This window comes from Lagopus muta, chromosome Z (assembly GCF_023343835.1).
Source record: "Lagopus muta isolate bLagMut1 chromosome Z, bLagMut1 primary, whole genome shotgun sequence".
NCBI lineage: Eukaryota > Metazoa > Chordata > Aves > Galliformes > Phasianidae > Lagopus > Lagopus muta.
Genome location: NC_064472.1, coordinates 28,759,261 through 28,778,732, shown reverse-complemented (window position 1 = coordinate 28,778,732; position 19,472 = coordinate 28,759,261). Strand labels below are relative to the sequence as shown.

General features: G+C 39.9%; 1 protein-coding gene across 4 annotated transcripts in view; it reads right to left on the bottom strand.

Annotated features, from left to right (window-relative positions):
* Positions 1–19,472, bottom strand: part of KDM4C (lysine demethylase 4C) — a 297,078-nt gene that overhangs the window by 111,531 nt on the left and 166,075 nt on the right. For all 4 annotated transcript variants that reach the window (XM_048930999.1, XM_048930997.1, XM_048930998.1 and 1 more), the window contains one exon: positions 17,573–17,684. In XM_048930999.1, the coding sequence (XP_048786956.1) occupies positions 17,573–17,684 (112 nt within the window). The remainder of the gene's footprint in view (positions 1–17,572; positions 17,685–19,472) is intronic.

The following is a 19,472-nucleotide window of genomic DNA, read 5'->3' as shown; positions in this document are numbered from 1 at the left end:
ATGATTCCTGGCTTTGTAGAGCAACATTCTCTGCTATGAAGAGCATAGCAGCATCTGTTATTTTTCAGGTAGTTGAACATAATCTCAGCCCTGGGAGGCATTATATATAGTTTGAAGTGTCCTGCAGGAACTAATAAAAAAAAAAAAAGTCGGTCAGGGAAATAGACTTGGAACTTCGAACTTCACTGCTCCTGCAGTATATCAGCAAACCCAATTTCAGAAATCTTTTTTTATTTTAGTAATGAAAGTCTAGCTTTCATAGCAAATGAAAATACAAATATTTAAATTTCTTGTCACTGTACTCTAAAATGGATACACATTTTTAGTTAGTCTAATGGCTGAATTATTAATGAAGGCCTCAGTTCTCATAAAAATTATATGTGAGGACAACCATACTGAATCAGAGGCTAAGTCTAATGGCTTCCTGATTTTACAAAGACTGCCGTTCAAAAGGCAGTAACGGGATGCTTTTTTAAAAAAGTAAAGTACCAAAAAAACTGCAATATATCAGTTGTGGCAGATATCAAAATGTTTTGAAAAGGTCACAGAAACTGAGAGTTCAAAAAAAAATTTAAAGGCTAAGATAAATGACATACTTAGGTACTCGGATACTCCAATTTTTCTGAGGCATATTATTAGAGTCCCATAATGAAATCTGCAATTGTTTTGTGATTAAACTATGTATAACAATTGCTACACTTTGCTTGTATTGTGAATGTGTAGTAGTGTCCTGGTTCTGGAGGGAATAGAGTTAATGTTTTTTATGGTGGCTGGTACAGTGCTGTGTTTTGGATTTAGGATAAGAATAAAGTTGCTAACACGCTGATGTTTCAGTAGTTGCAGAGCAGTGCTAACACAGAGCTGAGGAATTTTCAGCTTTCATACTGTCCTCACAGTAAGGAGCTAGGGATGCACAAGAAGTTGGGAGGGGACACAGACAGAACAGCTGGCCCAAACTGGCCAAAAGGTGCATTCCATGCTATATGGCATCATGCCGAGTAATAAAAGTGGGAGATTTGGTCAGGGAAGAGATGTGGTTGCTGGGGGCCTGGCTAGGCATCCGTCTGCAGGCAGTGAGCAATTGCATCGTGCATCATTTTATTTTTTTGCTAGTATTAGTTTTTTTCCTTTTTTCTTTCTCACACATTTACCTTTTTCAATTCTCTTCATCACCTCACTGTGGGGGGAGTGAGCAAACGGCTGTGTGGTGCTTTACTGCCTGCTGGGTTAAACCGCTACATATACAATTGCTACACTCTGTTAAAAGCAATTTGTACTTGCACTGTGATTTAAGTGCACTGCTGTATCACTCTGCTAAATCAAAATCCCATGTAACTTCAACTATTCAAATAAGAAAATTTTGCATTATGACTGAAACACTCCACGTATGGAATATTTCAAAGAACCTGGTCAGCATGTATTAGACATTAGCTAGCTTTTTTTTTGCCGAAGTTGTCATTACACTCCCTTGGAAATATCTTCCAAGGGAGTGTAATGACAACTTCGGCAAAAAAAAGGTTTTCTGACTTGGTATTAGTTGCAAATAAGAACGTAGTCGAGAAAGCCTATATTGTAATTAAGAACAGGCAGCAATAAGAGTGGCTGCAGGCAGGACCACTATCATTTAAAAGAGCAACAGATTACTACAAATACTAGAAAAGGCTAGCAAAGTGTAAGCACTAACTTTGAAAAGGAGGGATAGAAAAACTATAACCAAGAGTTTTTTAGACAGAAAAGCAACTCACTGGTTTTATTGATATTTAGGATGAATTTGAAAAATGTAAATGTTCTAGAAATTTGAAGAAAAGGAATAAGAGCTACGCTTAGCTGGCTGTTGGTGAGTTATTTGTGAATAGAAGTCAGAAGAGAAAAGAGCACATAATACGGTATAACAAGGAAAAAAAAAAACAAACAGAAAAGATGACAGCTCATTAGCAATAAACACAGAAAATCAAAATAATTTCTTAGACTCAAAACCGTAAATAATAGTATATGATGTTCATATGCAAAGGGATGATTTACTACCATCTACTGAAACAGATTCAAAGTAATTGCCACCATTTATACCACGAACACTGGATGATCAGGAGATATCTGGTTTAATATTGATCCTCCTAAGAGCGACAGTTCTGATGACTAGCAAGAAGAAAATATTATGAAAGTATTTCCTCCCATGGCAAAAGACAATCAAAGATAAGCAACAGGCCTGAATCAGTTGCAACCCATGTATTTCTCCCTGAAGACTGGAGACATTCAGCATCATATTGTTCAGTCAACATATTATTTAATAGTAATAAAATTCACACTTGTATTGTGACTGAACTGTACACTGCAAGTGCTGCACTCTCCTAAACATAATTTGCACTTATACTGTGACTTAAGTACATATTATATCACTCTAGTAAATAAAAATCCTATATAGCTTCAACTGATTTCAAATAAGTAAATTTTCTATTCTGTACTACATTCTCCACACATTAAACTTCTAAGAGGACCTAATCAGACTGACTATGCTGAAACACAATCTTTTCTCTACAAAATGGTTAAATTGCTAAAACCTGATTTATATTACTGTGTTCTTGAAACTAAGCAACTGAGAGAAAACTCTGAAGATTCATACTGTAAATAATCAGTTTATATCTATATAATCTGTAAAACACTCTTACATGATTAAACATTTTCATCTAAAAAAACCCAAACAAATAAACAAAAAAAAACCTACAATTTTATTTTGATTCCTTGTTGTTGAAAAAACTAACTTCTTTCATTCAAATAGTGGACTGTGGAAGTACCTGTTAAGTGTAAGGGGTAAAAATCAATCTTACCTCCCTTGTTCCCAAAATAGCTTAATTTCTTGCTGAACATGGAATACAGAATTCAGCTGTAATAGCTAAGGCTCATATTCTCAAAGATATCTACTAATTCTGGCTACCAAAGTTGAAACACATTTTCACTGATAGTAAAATACCAAGTGACTCCACAAATAAACAGACACATCTGAAAAGCAAGCTAGGAAGGTGACTCACTGCTCAAGAAACCATATATAAGTAACTAGTTGGCAGGAAGAACTGTCAACACAAAATATAAATAGCATAGTTTGAGTTCAAATTTCCATTTTCATATCTAAGGTACATTACTGCAATTCCAGTAATTTCGTATGTCTTTACACTGTGCAAGTTTAAAGACAAGCCATTCTATTTGCAATTTAGTTCAAAGATACATGTCATCAAAATCGAAACAGAAGCAAAGGAAAACCTGCTGGAATTTACTGCATAGCCTATCAGCAAAAGAAAAATGTAGCTGGCAGTGTAAAATCAGTAAATGAATAAACTACAAACTGAAGACTGGCTGATATCTTGCTCTTTTAAAAAGCTTAATTCACACCATAAAAGACCTACTACCAACTACTTTCTCCATCCCATTCCGTTATGTAATTTTTTAAATAGTTTTTTAATGAACAAAATTTTTCATTTGTATTCCAGTTCAGTTTGCTTGTGAACACTACTTATAGCCAGAAGCTGTGATCATTGGGTAAAATTAAAGTGGAATTTTTAGAAACTGTACTTCAGATACCACTACTGACCTCTTTCCAGTACCTGAATAGAGCTTATCAACAGGTGGTAGACTGACTTTTTTGCATGGTGTACTAAACAAGGGGAATGGCTTTAGACAAACAAAAAAAGGCCATAGGAGGACATCACAGAGGATGGTGAGGCATTAGCAAAGTCTGCCCAGAGAAGCTGTGGATGCCACATCCCTGGAGGCATTCAAAGCAGGGTTGGTTGGGACCCTAGGCAGCCTGACCTGGTGAATGTAAACTCCCATGGCATGGGATTTGGAAAAGGATGGGCTTGGGGTCCCTTCCAAGCAAGGATTCTACAGCTATGCAATCCAAACACAAGCTTGTTGATGCAGTAGTGATATTCCATACTGCCATGGTTTCATGATTTTTGGTTTTCAGTATTCCACATCATAACATCATGTGGGGCACTGGGAGTTTAACTGTTAATGCTCAAGTTCCAGGTACCTGTCCAGAAGAGAATAAGAACTACATTCCACAGGGGACTCTGCAGTCACAGAGAGGAGACAGAACTCCTGGTGAGGTCACCTGATGTGCTCTTTTTTGTCTGCTCCTCTTTGTCGGCTCTCCTCCCATTTCCCTGCTGCTCAACTGAACTGCACATCTCACCTCAGTGTTATGGTGAGGCCTATCCACCTTTTGGACATTCTCTCTCTCATTATATTTGATTTATTAGCTTCAATCCTGATTATATTGTATTATAGTGTACTATCTTGCATTCTGATACTATATTCAGTAAATTAGTTTGTCTCTCCTCAGATCATTGCTGCTGTTTTAATTATTTTGGGGTCCCCTGTTCCCTTTTTTCCAGAGGTGTGGATTTTGCGAAATCCCTCCGCCCCACTGGTCACAGAACTGGGCCGAACCAGCCCATAAAACATTGACACTCTTGGAGGAGAATGCGGGCAACGGCTGCTTTTTAGCTCTTTAGAACAAATCTCTTTGCTCTCGGAAAACTTCGCTGGGAAAGTTTATCTTTTCCACAGGTGCTCACTGAAAACTTGGCCTTGAAAGTCCAGGCAGACTGCCAATATTGTGGGATATTTGTAAACTTTGAGCACTGCTATCTTGCTTCTGTAAAGAGAAAAAAAAAAAAAGATTCTGCTTTCTCTTTTGCTTTCTCTTTTAAACCTGTTTGCCAGGAGCTGCTAATTTCACAGAACTTGGTATTTTTAAACAGGCTCCCAGTCTCTCCTGTGAATCCTTTATGCAGTTTTTGAATGCTTACCTGATTGCATTGTTAATCTCCCTGAATTTACTGTTCATCAATTCAGTCAGTTTCTGTATTTATCATATTTTGAGGAAGCCTTCCCCAAAACCAGAGGATACTGAGTGGCAGAGAGTGTGGAGAGGCTTGGAAGAGACTTTAGAGAGATGGCACCACAACTGATGTCAGTTGCCTCTGTAAGAGGATGGAAAATGAAACGAATCTCGACTCAGCTAGAACAGAAGAAAGAGGAGGAAAGAGGTCCAGAGGAGTGGCTCCAAAGTCTAGGAGAAGCACCCCTGAGTCCAGGGGAGGGGCCCTCAGTAAGACCACGGTCACCAATGCCTACGAGGGCAAGAAGTCCTGAAAGAGTAAGAGGTGAGCAAGATATCATTACCATTGATTGATCTCTGAAAATTAATGAAATTCAAAGACTAAGAAAAAACTTCTCACGTCACCCAAGTGAGCCTATTGCCACTTGGTTACTTCGATGCTGGGACAATGGGGCCAACATTGTGTGGCTAGACAGTAGACAGGGACTCAGTCATTGACAGAGGCATTAGTACATGCCAGAACCAGGCCTTCACCCTCTGGAAGAGGATGCTGTTAGCTGTAAAAGAAAGATACCCCTTCAAAGACAATCTGATGCCTGAGAAAAAGAAATGGACTGATATAGAAAAAGGCATCCATCATTTAAGAGAATATGCTGTGGTGGAAATGCTACATAGCTCCAATTTCATTCCTGATGAGCCAGACCAAGAGCATGATCCTGAAAGAGTCAGGTATGCACCAAACATGTGGCGTACATTCACAAGACTGCACCAGAGAGGTACGCCAGTACATTTGCAGCAATGTATGGCAGAGGGGAAAGAAGACCCCTTGTAAGTGAACTTAGCAATAAGATTCAAGACTTTGAGTTACATTTAAGCCCTCTGTGAGCTTGTGTTTCAGCCATTGCAAAAAGAGCTGAAAAGCTGAACAGAATGGAGAGCAAACAAGAAGATATAATAGACAAACTGTCTATCGTGCCTAATGCTGACGGATCCATGGTGGTAACAGATACATCCAATGGAGATCAGAATTCCCAAAACAACCTACTGGAGGGGCTGATCAACTTGGTTTCCTCCCAGCCAGTGTCATCCAGCATCTCAGCTATCAAAAGAAGACATCCTCCTGCTCAAGCAAGTGACAACAGCAAGGCTACGTCACATTTTGCCTTGTGGCATTACCTACATGACCATGGAGAATATATGAAGACATGGCATAAGCAACCTACTCCTGCACTTCAAGCACAGGTAAAAGAATTACAAGGCAAATCAACCACCAAGGTGAACTTCTCCAAAAAGGAGATTGCTCCAGTTGCTGCAGACAATGGAGGTAACAAACAGAGGGGCCCTGCCCCCAGCCAGGGGAAGGGAAGGGATAATAGAGTTTATTGGACTGTGTGGATTCGATGGCCTGGCACATCAGAACCACAGAAATATAAGGCCCTGGTGGACACTGGTGCTCAGTGCACCCTAATGCCCTCGAGTCACCAAGGGACAAAATCAATTTATATTCATGGGGTGATTGGTGGTTCCCAAGACCTGACTATGTTGGAGGCTGAAATCAGCCTCACTGGTAAAGACTGGCAAAAGCACCCTAAATTGTAACTGGCCCAAGGGCTCCATGTATACTTGGTATTGATTACCTCAGAAGGAGATATTTTAAGGATCCCAAAGGGTATCAATGGGCCTTTGGAATAGCTGCTGTAGACACAGAAGGTGTTAAGCAGTTGTCTGTTTTTTTGCCTGGCCTATCAGAAGATCCATCTGTTGTGGGGTTGCTACAAGTGAAAAAGCAACAGGTACTGATTGCTATAAAAACAGTGCACAGACAGCAGTACCACACCAACAGGGATTCCTTGCTCCCCATTCATAACTTGATTCATCAGCTAGAGAGCCAGGGAGTGATCAGCAAAACTCACTCGCCTTTTAACAGTGCCATATGGCCAGTGCGTAAAGCCAGTGGAGAATGGAGGCTGATGGTGGACTACCGTGGCCTGAATGAAGTCACACCCCCGCTGAGTGCTGCTGTGCCGGACATGTTAGAACTCCAGTATGAACTGGAGTCAAAAGCAGCCAAATGTTATGCCATCACCGACATTACTAACGCCTTGTTTTCCATTCCTTTGGCCATTCCATGTGGCCAAAGAATGCAGGCCACAGTTTGCTTTTACCTGAAGGGGCATTCAGTATACCTGGAATCGTTTGCCCCAGGGGTGGAAACATAGCCCAACCATTTGCCATGGGCTGATCTAAGCTGCACTGGAACAGGGAGGTGCTCCTGAGCACTTACAGTACATTGATGACATCACTGTGTGGGCAACACAGCAAAGGAAGTTTTTGAGAAAGGAGAGCAAATAATCCAGATCCTTCTCCATGCTGGTTTCACTATTAAGTGAAGCAAAGTGAAAGGACCTGCCCAAGAAATTCAGTTCCTAGGTATAAAGTGACAAGATAGACGTTGTCACATCCCGACAGATGTGGTGGACAAAATCACTGCCATGTCTCCAACCACTAATAAGAAAGAGACACAATCATTTCTGGGCATAGTGGGTTTTTGGAGAATGCATGTTCCAAACTACAGCCTCATTGTAAGCCCCCTTTATCAGGTGACGCGAATGAAGAATGAGTTTACATAGGATTCTGAGCAGCAGCAGGCTTTCGAGCAGATTAAGCAAGAGGTAGCCCGTGCTGTGGCCCTGGGGCCAGTACGGATGGGACAGGATGAAAAAATATCCTCTACAGTGCTGCTGGAGAGAAAGGTCCCACTTGGAGTTCGTGGCAAAGAGCCTCAGGAAAGACCCGAGGCCGACCCCTGGGATTCTGGAGTGGAGCCTACAGGGGGTCAGAGGAGGGCTACACTCCAACTGAGAAGGAGATCTTAGCTGCGTATGAGGAGATTCAGACTGCTTCCAAAGTAGTTGGTACTGAAACACAGCTCCTTCTGGCACCTCGACTGCCAGTGCTGAACTGGATGTTTAAAGGAAAGGTTCCCTCCACCCATCATGCTACTGATGCCACTTCGAGTAAGTGGGTTGCGTTGATTACGCAGCAAGCACGGATGGGGAACCTCAGCCGTCCAGGAATCCTAGAGGTCATCATGGACTGACCTGAAAGTAGAAAGTTTGGAACACCACCAGCAGAAGAGGTATCGCGTGCTAAAGAAGCCCCACCATACAGTGAACTACCAGAGAATGAAAAGAAATATGCCCTGTTCACAGATGGATCGTGTCGTATTGTGGGGAAGCATCGCAGATGGAAAGCTGCTGTGTGGAGCCCCACACGACAAGTTGCAGAGGCCAATGAAGGGAAAGGCGAATCAAGCCAATTTGCAGAGGTAAAGGCTGTCCAACCGGCCTTAGATGTTGCTGAACAGGAGAGGTGGCCAATGCTCTCTTTACACTGACTCATGGATGGTGTGAAATGCCTTATGGGGGTGGTTATAGCAGTGGGAGCAAAATAACTGGCAAAGAAGGGGTAAACCTATTTGGGCTGCTGAACTGTGGAAAGACATTGCTGCCCGAATAAAGAATATGGTTATAAAGGTGCGTCATGTAGATGCTCATGTGACCAAGAGTCGGGCTACTGAAGAACAGCAAAATAACCATCAGGTAGACCAAGCTGCCAAAATTGAGGTGGCTCAAATAGACCTGGACTGGCAGAACAAGAATGAATTATTTCTAGCTCGGTGGGCCCTTGAGACCTCCGGTCATCAAGGAAGAGATGCAACATACAAATGGGCTAGAGACCAAGGGGTGGACTTAACTACGGATGCTATTGCACAGGTTATTTGTGATTGTGACACATGCGCCACAATTAAACAAGCCAAGAGGATGAAACCTCTCTGTGAGGAAGGGCGATGGCAAAAGTATAAATATGGGGAGGCATAAAAAACGGGGATGTTCAGTGTGTGCCACAAGGGAATTTGATGTTGAGGGAGTGCAGTCAGTAATTTCATGTATATGTATAAGTTTGTGTGTGCACGTGTTTAATGTTTGGTAATTATTGTTTGTTTATACATATTAAGCATGATGTAGTGATGTAGAATAAGGGGTGGAATGTCATGGTTTTGTGAGTTTTGGTTTTCGGTATTCCACATCATAACATCATGTGGGGCACTGGGACTTTAACTGTCAGTGCTCAAGTTCCAGGTACCTGTCCAGAAGAGAACAAGAACTACATTCCCCAGGGGACTCTGCAGTCACAGAGAGGAGACAGAACTCCTGGCAAGGTCACCTGATGCACTCTTTTTCGTCTGCTCTTCTTGGTTGGCTCTCCTCCCATCTCCCTGCTGCTTAACTGGACTGCACATCTCACCTCAGTGTTATGGTGAGGCCAATCCACTTTTCAGACATTCTCATTATATTTGCTTTAATAGTTTCAATCCTGATTATATTGTATTATAGTGTGCTATCTTGCATTCCGATACTATATTTAGTAAATTAGTTTGTTTCTCCTCAGATCGTTGCCACATTTTTTAATTATTTTGGGGTCCCCTGTTTCCCTTTTTCCAGGGGCATGGATTTTGCAAAATCCCTTCCACCCTGCTAGTCACAGAACTGGGCCGAACCAGCCCAGTAAACCGTTGACACATACTTCACTATTGTTTCAAGAGCTTACTAAAGATCATACAGTATCCATTTTAAAGAAGGGTAAAAAGGGTGACCCAGAAAATTACAGACCTGTCAGTCTCAACTCTGTGCAGATCCTCCTGGAAGCTATCCTATGGCACATGGAAGGGAGGGAGAATGAGCACAGGTTCATCAAGGGCAAGCCCTGCTTGACCAACTTTTTATGATGGCGTCACTGCATCAGTGGAGAAAGGAAGAGCCACTGACGTCAGCTATCTGGACTTCTGTAAGGCCTTTGACACAGTACACCACAACATCCTTTTCTCCAAATTGGAAAGATGCAGTTTTTTCAGGGGTGGACTGTTCAATCGATGAAGAAATGACTCCAGGATCAAGCACAAAGAGTGGTAGTCAATGGCTCTATCCAAGTGGAGATCAGTGATGAATGGTGTCTCATAGGGGTCATTTCTGGAACTGATACACTTTAATACCTTCATCAGTGACACAGGCAGTGGGGCTGAATGCACCCTCAGAAAGTTTGCAGATGATACCAAGCTGTGGGCTGTGGACCAAATGGACATAAGGACCAAAACAGTATTTTATTTAATTCTTCCTTTTTATGTAATACCTCTTGAGCCACTGTATACAGAGACTGTGATCCGTGAACGATTACCTGTGCGACCTACTGTAGGGAACCTGCTTTGGCAGGGGGGTTGGACTCGATGATCTCTGGAGGTCCCTTCCAACCCCTACAATTCTGTGATTCTGTGAAAACCAACACTGGAGTGTTTATCTTAATATCCTGTCAAAATTAACTAACAAGTGTTATGTCATCAGTCCAAAAGTATTGATATGGTAGGTTCTTCTTTCCCATTTTGCTTCTGCCTTCTGTGAATTTCCCAGGCTGTTAGACAATCTAATACTTTTACTATCTTCTCTAATACTGTGAAAGTTGTCCAATCTGCTTGTCAACATGTGCATCTACGAAAGCAGAAAAATACAGAAAACACTCTCCCGATCTTCAGGTATCTCCTGTGAAATAACAGTAGAGTCCCCACATAGATTACTAAAATGGATATTCCATCAACACTGTACAGAGTACAAATGCTAGATAACAATGCATTCAATCTCTCTCAGGAACCAATTTCTGTGGAATTTTAAAATCCTGTAATATGTTTTTAAAAATAGTATTAATTTCGTACAGTTAAAAAAATATATCCTTCTTAGACAAGAAAAGGCAGCTACTGGCACTAAAATCAAATCAGTTTCAATACTGATGGTTTACAATACACCTCCAGATTTTTACAAAGGCAATCATAGCCCCAGAAGGCTTGATTTTTTTTAATTTGGAAAAAAAAATAGTCCACCATAATGCCTTGGGACTAAGATAATTTATCACTCTCTGTAACAACACCACAGGTATCTAATCCTCCTTAAAAGTAAGTGATATATTTTCTGTGTTTGTCTTACAGAAACAGAAGTTTGACTCCAGAAGATGTGCTTACAGAAGTATTATCCGTCGCCTTAGCAAACTTCATAACCAGTTTGCCTGCTGACTGTATAGCTACCCTTGAGGAAGCTGTTAAAAGACTGAGCTAATACAGCAGAAACAACATTTTCATTCTGGTACACTTGATAAAAAGAAATTATATGTTTCTCTGTATCTAACACTATTCTATCCATGCTTTTAACAGGTGAAGTACATTTTTAAGCTCAGAAAGCTGTTCAATTAGAACTGTAAGGTCTATCTAGAGGACAATGAGTCTTGATGAGCCCAAACACCGCTGTTCAGCAAATGATGGATAAAAGATAGAGGAACTGGTTTGTATTTCCTTCTTCAATCAAAATAATGGTCTTGGCATTCGTGTGTGTCCAATCTGCAGCAGATTGGCTCTGCTTGTCAAAGATGCCAAGGGACAAGAGTGCTCGTGGCTATAATCAGAGTTGCCAATTCTTGCCATTTCTGGAGATCAGCTGCTAGCTTGACAAGAGGACCAAACACACAGCAAAAGCTTTATCTTTGACCTTTCAACATGTTCCTTTCCTAAACAGTTACAAAAAATTTAACCTACTTATGACATCATTGAAATTGCATTATATAACCAGACTTTTTGCATCAGTTCAAGCACATCCGACAGGATGCTGACAGCGAATAAGTAATAAGTGAATGAAGTTTTATTCCATGTCTTAACAGAACAAAAACCACAGCTCTAAAACTAGCCATTTTCACTATCCATTTAAATTCTTGTCCAAGCTACTCTTTCCATTCATACTAGCTTTCTCATTTCATGTTTTATTATCTTAGAATGCAAGAAAAGCTGAATTGCTTTGAAATTCTGAATCATACTTAAAAGAAATCCACAATGAATTATACCTATAGAATATTACAGTTTACAGCAAAGTAAAATTTTAGTCAGTTTGACTCTAAAAACAGTTTCTAATGTTGCATGCCCAAACACTGCTGTTAAGAAATCTCTGGGACCAATCAATCTGCAACAGAAGTCAGTATACTTGCTTCTTCTGCTGAGTCTGCATTTTACTGATTAAGTGAGCAGAAATATAACTGCATTGCATACAGAAAAAGAATATTACCACAGGCTAACATACATACACTGACGCTAAATCCAAGTTTCATTACAAAAAAATGAATATTTGTGATGGGACTCAACTCACGCTGTACTGCTTGCTGCAACTATATTTCCAAACTGGAAGTTTGAGCTGTAATTTTTGGTACTGATTCCACACTCCCCCGTATTTGTCACTGTTCAGTATTTGAGGAAGTAATTCCACAGTAAATAAATGAATAAATAAAGGAAAGCTGAGCATCAGATACACAAAGGAAAACACTTTCAGGGAAAGAAATAAAAAGATTTTAGAAACAGAACAGCAACAGACCAGGAAGAAACAATCAATCCAATCCTTTCTCTGTAGAAGAAACATTCAGGAAACATACACATGAAGTATAAGCAGTGATAACAAGAAAATGCAAAACTCAATGTCAAAGCAGTTGTGAGTGAAAAATAAACTCTGAAATGTCTGCTAGAGGACTCTGTATTAATACAAAATTCAGAAAGTCTCTGCTAAGATTTAAGCATGCTGTTAGATATGATAGCATTCTATCTGCAAAATTATAATTCTGAAATGGCTGACAGTGTCAAAGTATGCAGCCTTCTCCTTATTAACGGTCTCTGATCACCTCTATTTGCAGAAACTTCCTAACAGAAGCCTAGCTTGTGAAAGACTTCAAATATATTAATTTGAATATAAATTATCTGCATTAGAAATGGCTATAAACACACTACCCAACTGAAGTAACGTGATTTGCAAATGAAGTGTAAAGCTCTACTTTCTTTAATTTTCCATGACAGCATCAGCCCATTTCTTCTTCCTTTCCTTCTTTCATTTTTTTACGTTTATGAGATGACTGAATCCAGTAAACTCAACTATAAGCCAATATAAACAATCTATCAATACACATATCCTCCCTGTAGAAGAACAGATGAGATAACAGCTATAGTTCCAAGGGACGACAGTACCATAGCCATTATTGGCATCATTTCCATTCCGAAAGCATCCAAGAAAAGAATTAAACATACACACTGATTAAAATTTCTGGTAATTCCAGAATATGAACAAAGCACTTAAAAAGGGGAACATAATCATTAAAACATTGAAACTGATATCAGTTCCCTGATATCTGACAAGAAACATCCTTATAATCAGAAAAATCTCTTTTCACTGGCATTTAACTAGTAACAGATCTCTACCTCACATGTCAGCATTTGTCAGCAAAGCTAGTGAAGTTTCAGTTTTCCAGCCTCCCTCAGCAGTTCTTCCATCTCTGTCTTGGATGTAAACATTCCATTTACCAAAATCTACTGTCTCTCTTCTGTGTTCTCACAAAGGCATGCTGATAAATTAGATCACAGAGAGAAGCAGACGCAAGAAAATAGTATCAAGCTCTGGTTCCAGCTAGAAAATACCAGTAACTGCTACTGTCCAATATAACTCTTAATTACTTCCTTCAGTCAATAAGCAGATGGATGTTTAATAGCTACTTGAAATGGTTCTTTCCTAACAAAAATATACTCTCATCTACCATGAGCACAATCATTTAGACAGGAAAGACTGGAAGGTACTTAGTGGTTATGACTTCCTGTTTGGAAAACTGCTATTTTCAAATAAAACTAAGATACCAGAAGGCTGAAAAACTACTGAATAGGGCTGCAAAAGAAGAACACAATCCTTGAGATCCGTAAACCAGTGTCATGACATCATCATCTGGCTAGATTGTACCACAGACAATCTAAGCTTAAGAGGGAATTTTACACTATGTTTTAACTATAGCTAATGTTAAATAAGCATCAGCAAGCGAAAGTACTCTAATCTCTAATTAAAAGAGAGCAATTTCACTACAACGTACCACATATTTATATCTTTAATTACTTCACTAGATGAATCTTAATATTAACATCATCTTTTTTTGTGTAAATTATCATAATACTTTCTGAAATACTCTCTGCCTAGCCCTCTAGGTATCCAAACATATCCATATATGATACAGATCATATGCCTAAGCTGTCTCTAATTTTCAGATAGATGCTTAACAGCTAATTGAAGTATTATGTCTGCAAAACTGAGGTTCAGATAAAGAAAGAGAGAGAGATTATGGCTTTTTCAAGCTACTGATAAAGAAGAAACAAATCAAATAGTTTTGGCCTGGAACACGGAAGGAGATGTAGCGATGAGTTACAGTTAAAATTACAGCATCCAGCTCAACAGTTCCTAAATTGATGCTAACTAGAAGTGTGACATTATTTAGTCAAAAGAAGAAGAATCAATTAATAAGCACGCTGTCTTTCTTAGAACTTAAGAAAGTCCACTTGTAGCTTAAAACATTAAAAAAGAGGAAAAAGGAACTAAAACATAAAACTAATGGGATATTTGACCTTGTTTTTGTGAAACTAATACACCAGTTTGCTCCAATGGAAATGACTGCAATTCTTAATGAGGCTGCAAGCTGTTTATGAGAGGCTTTTCAGGAAATTTCCTCTCGTACCTAACCCTTGACAACAACTGTTCATTGAAAAATTCGCAATGACATGAATAAGGTCTGACTATGAAGGGAAGTATATTTTTCTCTGCTAAGGTAAGGATCATGAAAGTCCAGTAAAAATCAGATACTTAAGATGAATATCTGATTGCTACTCTACACATTTCGTTTGAAAATTTTCAGGTTATGTAGTTTTATCAAATGAAACTGGACTCGCAAATGTAAACAGATGATTTTTTGGGAACAGTGTTTAAACCCCAGGCTGTGTGGTGCAGCTGACAAAACAGAGAGACAGGATGCCAGCCAGAGGGACCTAGACAGGCTTGAGCTCTTGGCCCAAGTGAACCTCATGATGTTCAACAAATCCAAATACAAGGTCTTGCCACTGGGCCGAGGCAAACCCCACTACCAATACAGGCCATGCATGAAACAACTGAGCATAGCACTGCCAAAAAGGACCTGGGAGGTACTGGCGGGTAGAAAGCTGGACAGGAGCCAGCAGTGTAGCCCTGCAGCCCACACGGCCAACCAAATTTTGTGCTGCATCAATAGAAGTCAGCAGGGCTAAGGAGGTGATCCTGCTCCTTTACTGTGCGCTGATGAGATCACACCTAGAGATCTGCATCCAGGTGTGGAGTCATCATCACAGGAGAGACATGGACCTGTTGGAGCATGACCAGAGGAGGGTGACAAAGATGGTCCAAGGGATGGAACACCTCTTCTACAAGGACAGGTTGAAAGAGCTGGAGCTGTTTAGCCTGGAGAAGAGAAGGCTCTGAAGTGACCTGAGAGTGGTCCTTCAGTATCTAAAGAGGGGCTATAAGGAAGAAGGGGACACTTCAGGAGGGTCTGTTGTGAGGAAAGGGGAAGTGGCTTCAAATTTAAAGAGGGGGGATTCAGGTTGGATGTAAGGAAAAAGTCTTTTACAGTGAGGGTGGTGAGGCACTGAGCAGGTTGCCCGGAGATCTTGTGGAAGCCCTGTTGCTGGAGACATTCAACTCCAGGCTGGATTGTTTCTTTGAGCAACCTGATCTAGCTGTGGATGTCCCTGTTCACTGCAGAGGAGTTGGACTAGATGATCTTTAAAGCTCCACTCCAACTCTAATGATCTCACCATTCCATGATTCTATTGTCAAATTCCTTCATCAAAATGGAAAGCACTGCTGCATATTCTTCACTGTTCAGGGCCCTGTGTTTATCCAGTGTATCAGAATGCATACAGCTTTTTGGCCATCACCCAAGTCAGCCCTGCACAGCACTGTCCTCCCTGTGCGCTGCTTTCTGACAACATAGTGCCAATAGAGCTGTGATTGCTTCAGTGCTGCTGAGCAACAGGCACATGTCTGGGGCCACTGCTGGGAAGAACTGCCAGCTTTAAATGACAGGGAGAGGGTGGATGACATTTTGGGCCATGCTGGGCCACAAGCAGCCCACAAGCCATGGGTTGGACTTGCTGGTGCTAACTGGAAAGGATTCTGAAGAACAAGTCCAGAAAAAAACTGTAAATCACAGAACTAAAACACCAAGGTAATAAAAACAATGCATCTGTTTTCCACTTTGATTGATATCTTTGATGCATAGTTCAATAAACTTCGCAAGTCACATCTGACAGAATGAAGTAACTTTATTTACTAGCTCTGTCTGGATGTACTTGTGATTACTGGGTAAGGCAGAATTTCTTCCATTTATTTCGGAGAAGGAGATCGTTACTATGGGTAAACACTTTAGTTTTCGTAGCTTGTCCACAAGATTGAGAATCTCTAAAGTTAAAGCACTCAAGTAAGGTTCCGAATAAAGAATATCTGATAAATTCTGAGTATTTTTTTTTTTAACTTTTTGGATCACCACAGTATCTAATCACAGAACACTAAATTTAATGGCTGGAGAATTATTTAGCATTTATTGAGTACAGAATCATGTTCAATATATCAGTGTAGTTTATTGTAATTATTTACACACGTGCTTCTTTTTGTTAATTCCTACTTCATTATACCCTTTGATATGCCTTAAGGTACCAAATAATACATAATTAAGGTACAATATAATACATACTAACATCCATACCAGCAATTTATAGTTAAGAAACAAGCAAGCATATACAGAATTATTAACTAATATTAAGCTTCTTCTTTATGCATTTGAGTTAAACAATGGAAACTAGTCAATATTAAAAATAACAAAATAAAGACTGTAAGTAATTAATGCTGAATCAGAACCTCTGTCTTATACATTCACATGCAGGTTACTTACTCTACTTTTAGTTGCTTTCCAAGTCTTCAAAGTGAACAGAAAACTGATGTAATAAGATTTCTAGAGAACTGTTCACCTGGGGAAATGGCGAGGAGACCTTTTGCTGCTTCTAATTTTCAAAGATTACTTTCAATATATCTAGAAACAGAACTATGTTCTTCCTATGTTCATGCTACCCTAACATCCCTCCATTAAGTCATGTTCCTGAGCACCACATCCAAACGGTTTTTGAACACATCCAGGGATGGTGACTCAACCACCTCCCCAAGGAGCCTATTCCAGTGCTTAACAACCATTTCGGTAAAGACGTTCTTCCTGATATCCAACCTAAACCTTCCCTGGCACAACTTGAGGCCATCTCCTCTTGTCCTGTCACCTGTCACCAGTGAGAAGAAACCAACCCCACTCTCATTGCAATCACCTTTCAGGTATTTGAAAAGAACAATAAGGTCGCCCCTCAGCCTCCTATTCCTCAGACTAAACAGCTCCAGATCCTTCAATCTCTCCTCATAGGGCATATTCTCCAAGCCCTCCACAAGCCTTATTGCTCTTCTCTGGATCTGCTCCAGGTTGCTCACAAACTCAGCTGCTCTGAGAAACAAGGAAGATTTGACTGGTGAACACAGAACTCCTACGTGACTTCTATTAAGAGGATTTGTCAACAATAGATTCAAAGTTTTTAGAAGAACTTGAAGAGTAAAAATAGAATAGTGTATTCAGAGACCACACTGAATGGTTTTCGTGCAATCACCCTACAATGTTAGTATCTCCCATACAGAAAGAAAATTTTGTTGCTTGTGAAAATGACCATATATGGTCTAAGGACAAAAAAGGACTATTAAAAAATTTACTAAGCAGTACACTCACCTTCATCACTAGTTGCTTGCTGTTTAACCAAAGTCATTGGAGATCTAGCTGGGGGTTTATTTAGTGGATGACGCCAGCTCTTAGATACTTTCTTTCCTTCAGCTTCTGATGACTGAAAGGTAAAAGCACAGCTAATTTAGCACAGAATTCTACAATTAATTTTGATCAACCAGTCTTCTATAAATGTGCACAGATATCAATTTCTAAGTAATATAAGGGTACTCAAAGCACCTTTAAAGTCACAATAAAATGTCCACAATGCCGAATAAAACTCAAATTAAGAAAAAGCAACCTTTTTCAAACACAAATTATTTGAAGTTACAATAGCCTTTTCCACACTTATAGAATATAAGTCCTCCTTTGCGCAGGTAATGTTTGAGAGGAAGAACAGCCCAATAACTGCAGAATCAGAAATACAATGCAAACATTAACTGTGGCTCTGAAAATGAGGCAGCAATCCACTCAATTTGTGACAGAGTGCAAAACACGTAAGGAAACTATCATTGTGGGAGTTTAAAATTTAAAAAAAAAAAAAGGATTTGGAGTTGAGACAAAAAAAAATTAAGCATCCTGATTTACATGGAAATTCCTTCCTCCCTTATATGACCCTACAGACTTTCAACTTGAAATTAACCATGCTTCAAGAACTAACAGCAATGTTGCAATCTCTTGAAGTGCATCTTTCCCTACTCCAGATTTGGGTGACAGTGGGAGAAATCACAAAGTAAACCAGTTGCTGGTTTCTCAATAGAGGAAGCACAATCATACTGGCAACATGTTGAGGATAATCTCACACAAGTCCTATGGGCCACACTGTTTTGCTGCTCAACACTAAGAATGTAACCCAGCAGGTTTCATATCTATGCCTTGATTGCTTTGAGAATTAAATATTACATATCAATTGTATAGTCGATTACAAGGAATGTTTACTATGATTAGCAGAGAAAAAATGATGTTAAAGCAGTGGACAGCTTGATGATCTGGAAGAAGTTACCAGCAAATTATAAAGGAAAAGATCTGCTTTTTTAATTGCCCCTATGCAGCATACTTGTAAGTTTTAAGAACTTAGAAGAAAAACACATTAAAGAGTAAGCAATTATACTGGGGAATATTTGAAATCTCTTATGTTATATGTAACATACAAATGGCTGAAAACATAGAAAGAGATAAATATAATCTCCAATACAGGATGCTTATTAAAGCTAACAAAGCCAATAAAAAATCATTAGTGCACACTTCCTGACTGTAAAATGCTTGGAGTGATTTTAATTTTACCTCCCAGTTTCCTATTAACACTGGCAATCTGGCAGTAGATCACCAGCTCCATCGTCGCCAAACAGGGAAACTGCCAAACTAATAAAACTATTGTGACTAGCACTACAGCTTTGTATTTTTCATTATGCTTCCTAAAATAAATGCTCTTCACCCTTCCACAGAAGAACAGCAGTGCATTAGAACAGAAGAGAAGAGTTAAATTCAGCTCAAAGGAGCTTTCGAACACTATCTATTCCAACTGCCTGGCCACTTCAGGACTAACTGAGAGCTAAAGCAAAATTAGAACACTGTCCAAATGCCTCCTGAAACACTGACAGGGATGGGCTACTAATCATCTCTAGGAAGCCTGTTCCAGTATCTGATCATCATCATGGTACAGAAATGCTTCCTAATGTGAAATATGAACCTTCTATGGCAGCTTTGTGCCATTCCTGCCCACCGTAAGCTGTGAAGAGCAGAACCCAGCAGCTCCCACTGCTTCCCCTCCTCGGGGAGCTGTACTGACTCTTGACCTCCTTGACTGGGTAACCCGACTGTACTCAGCCTTTCCTCACTGGGCATTAATTCTAGCCCTTCTACTAGATCCTTTGCCTTCTTCTGGATTCTTAGCATGATAATGAGTAAA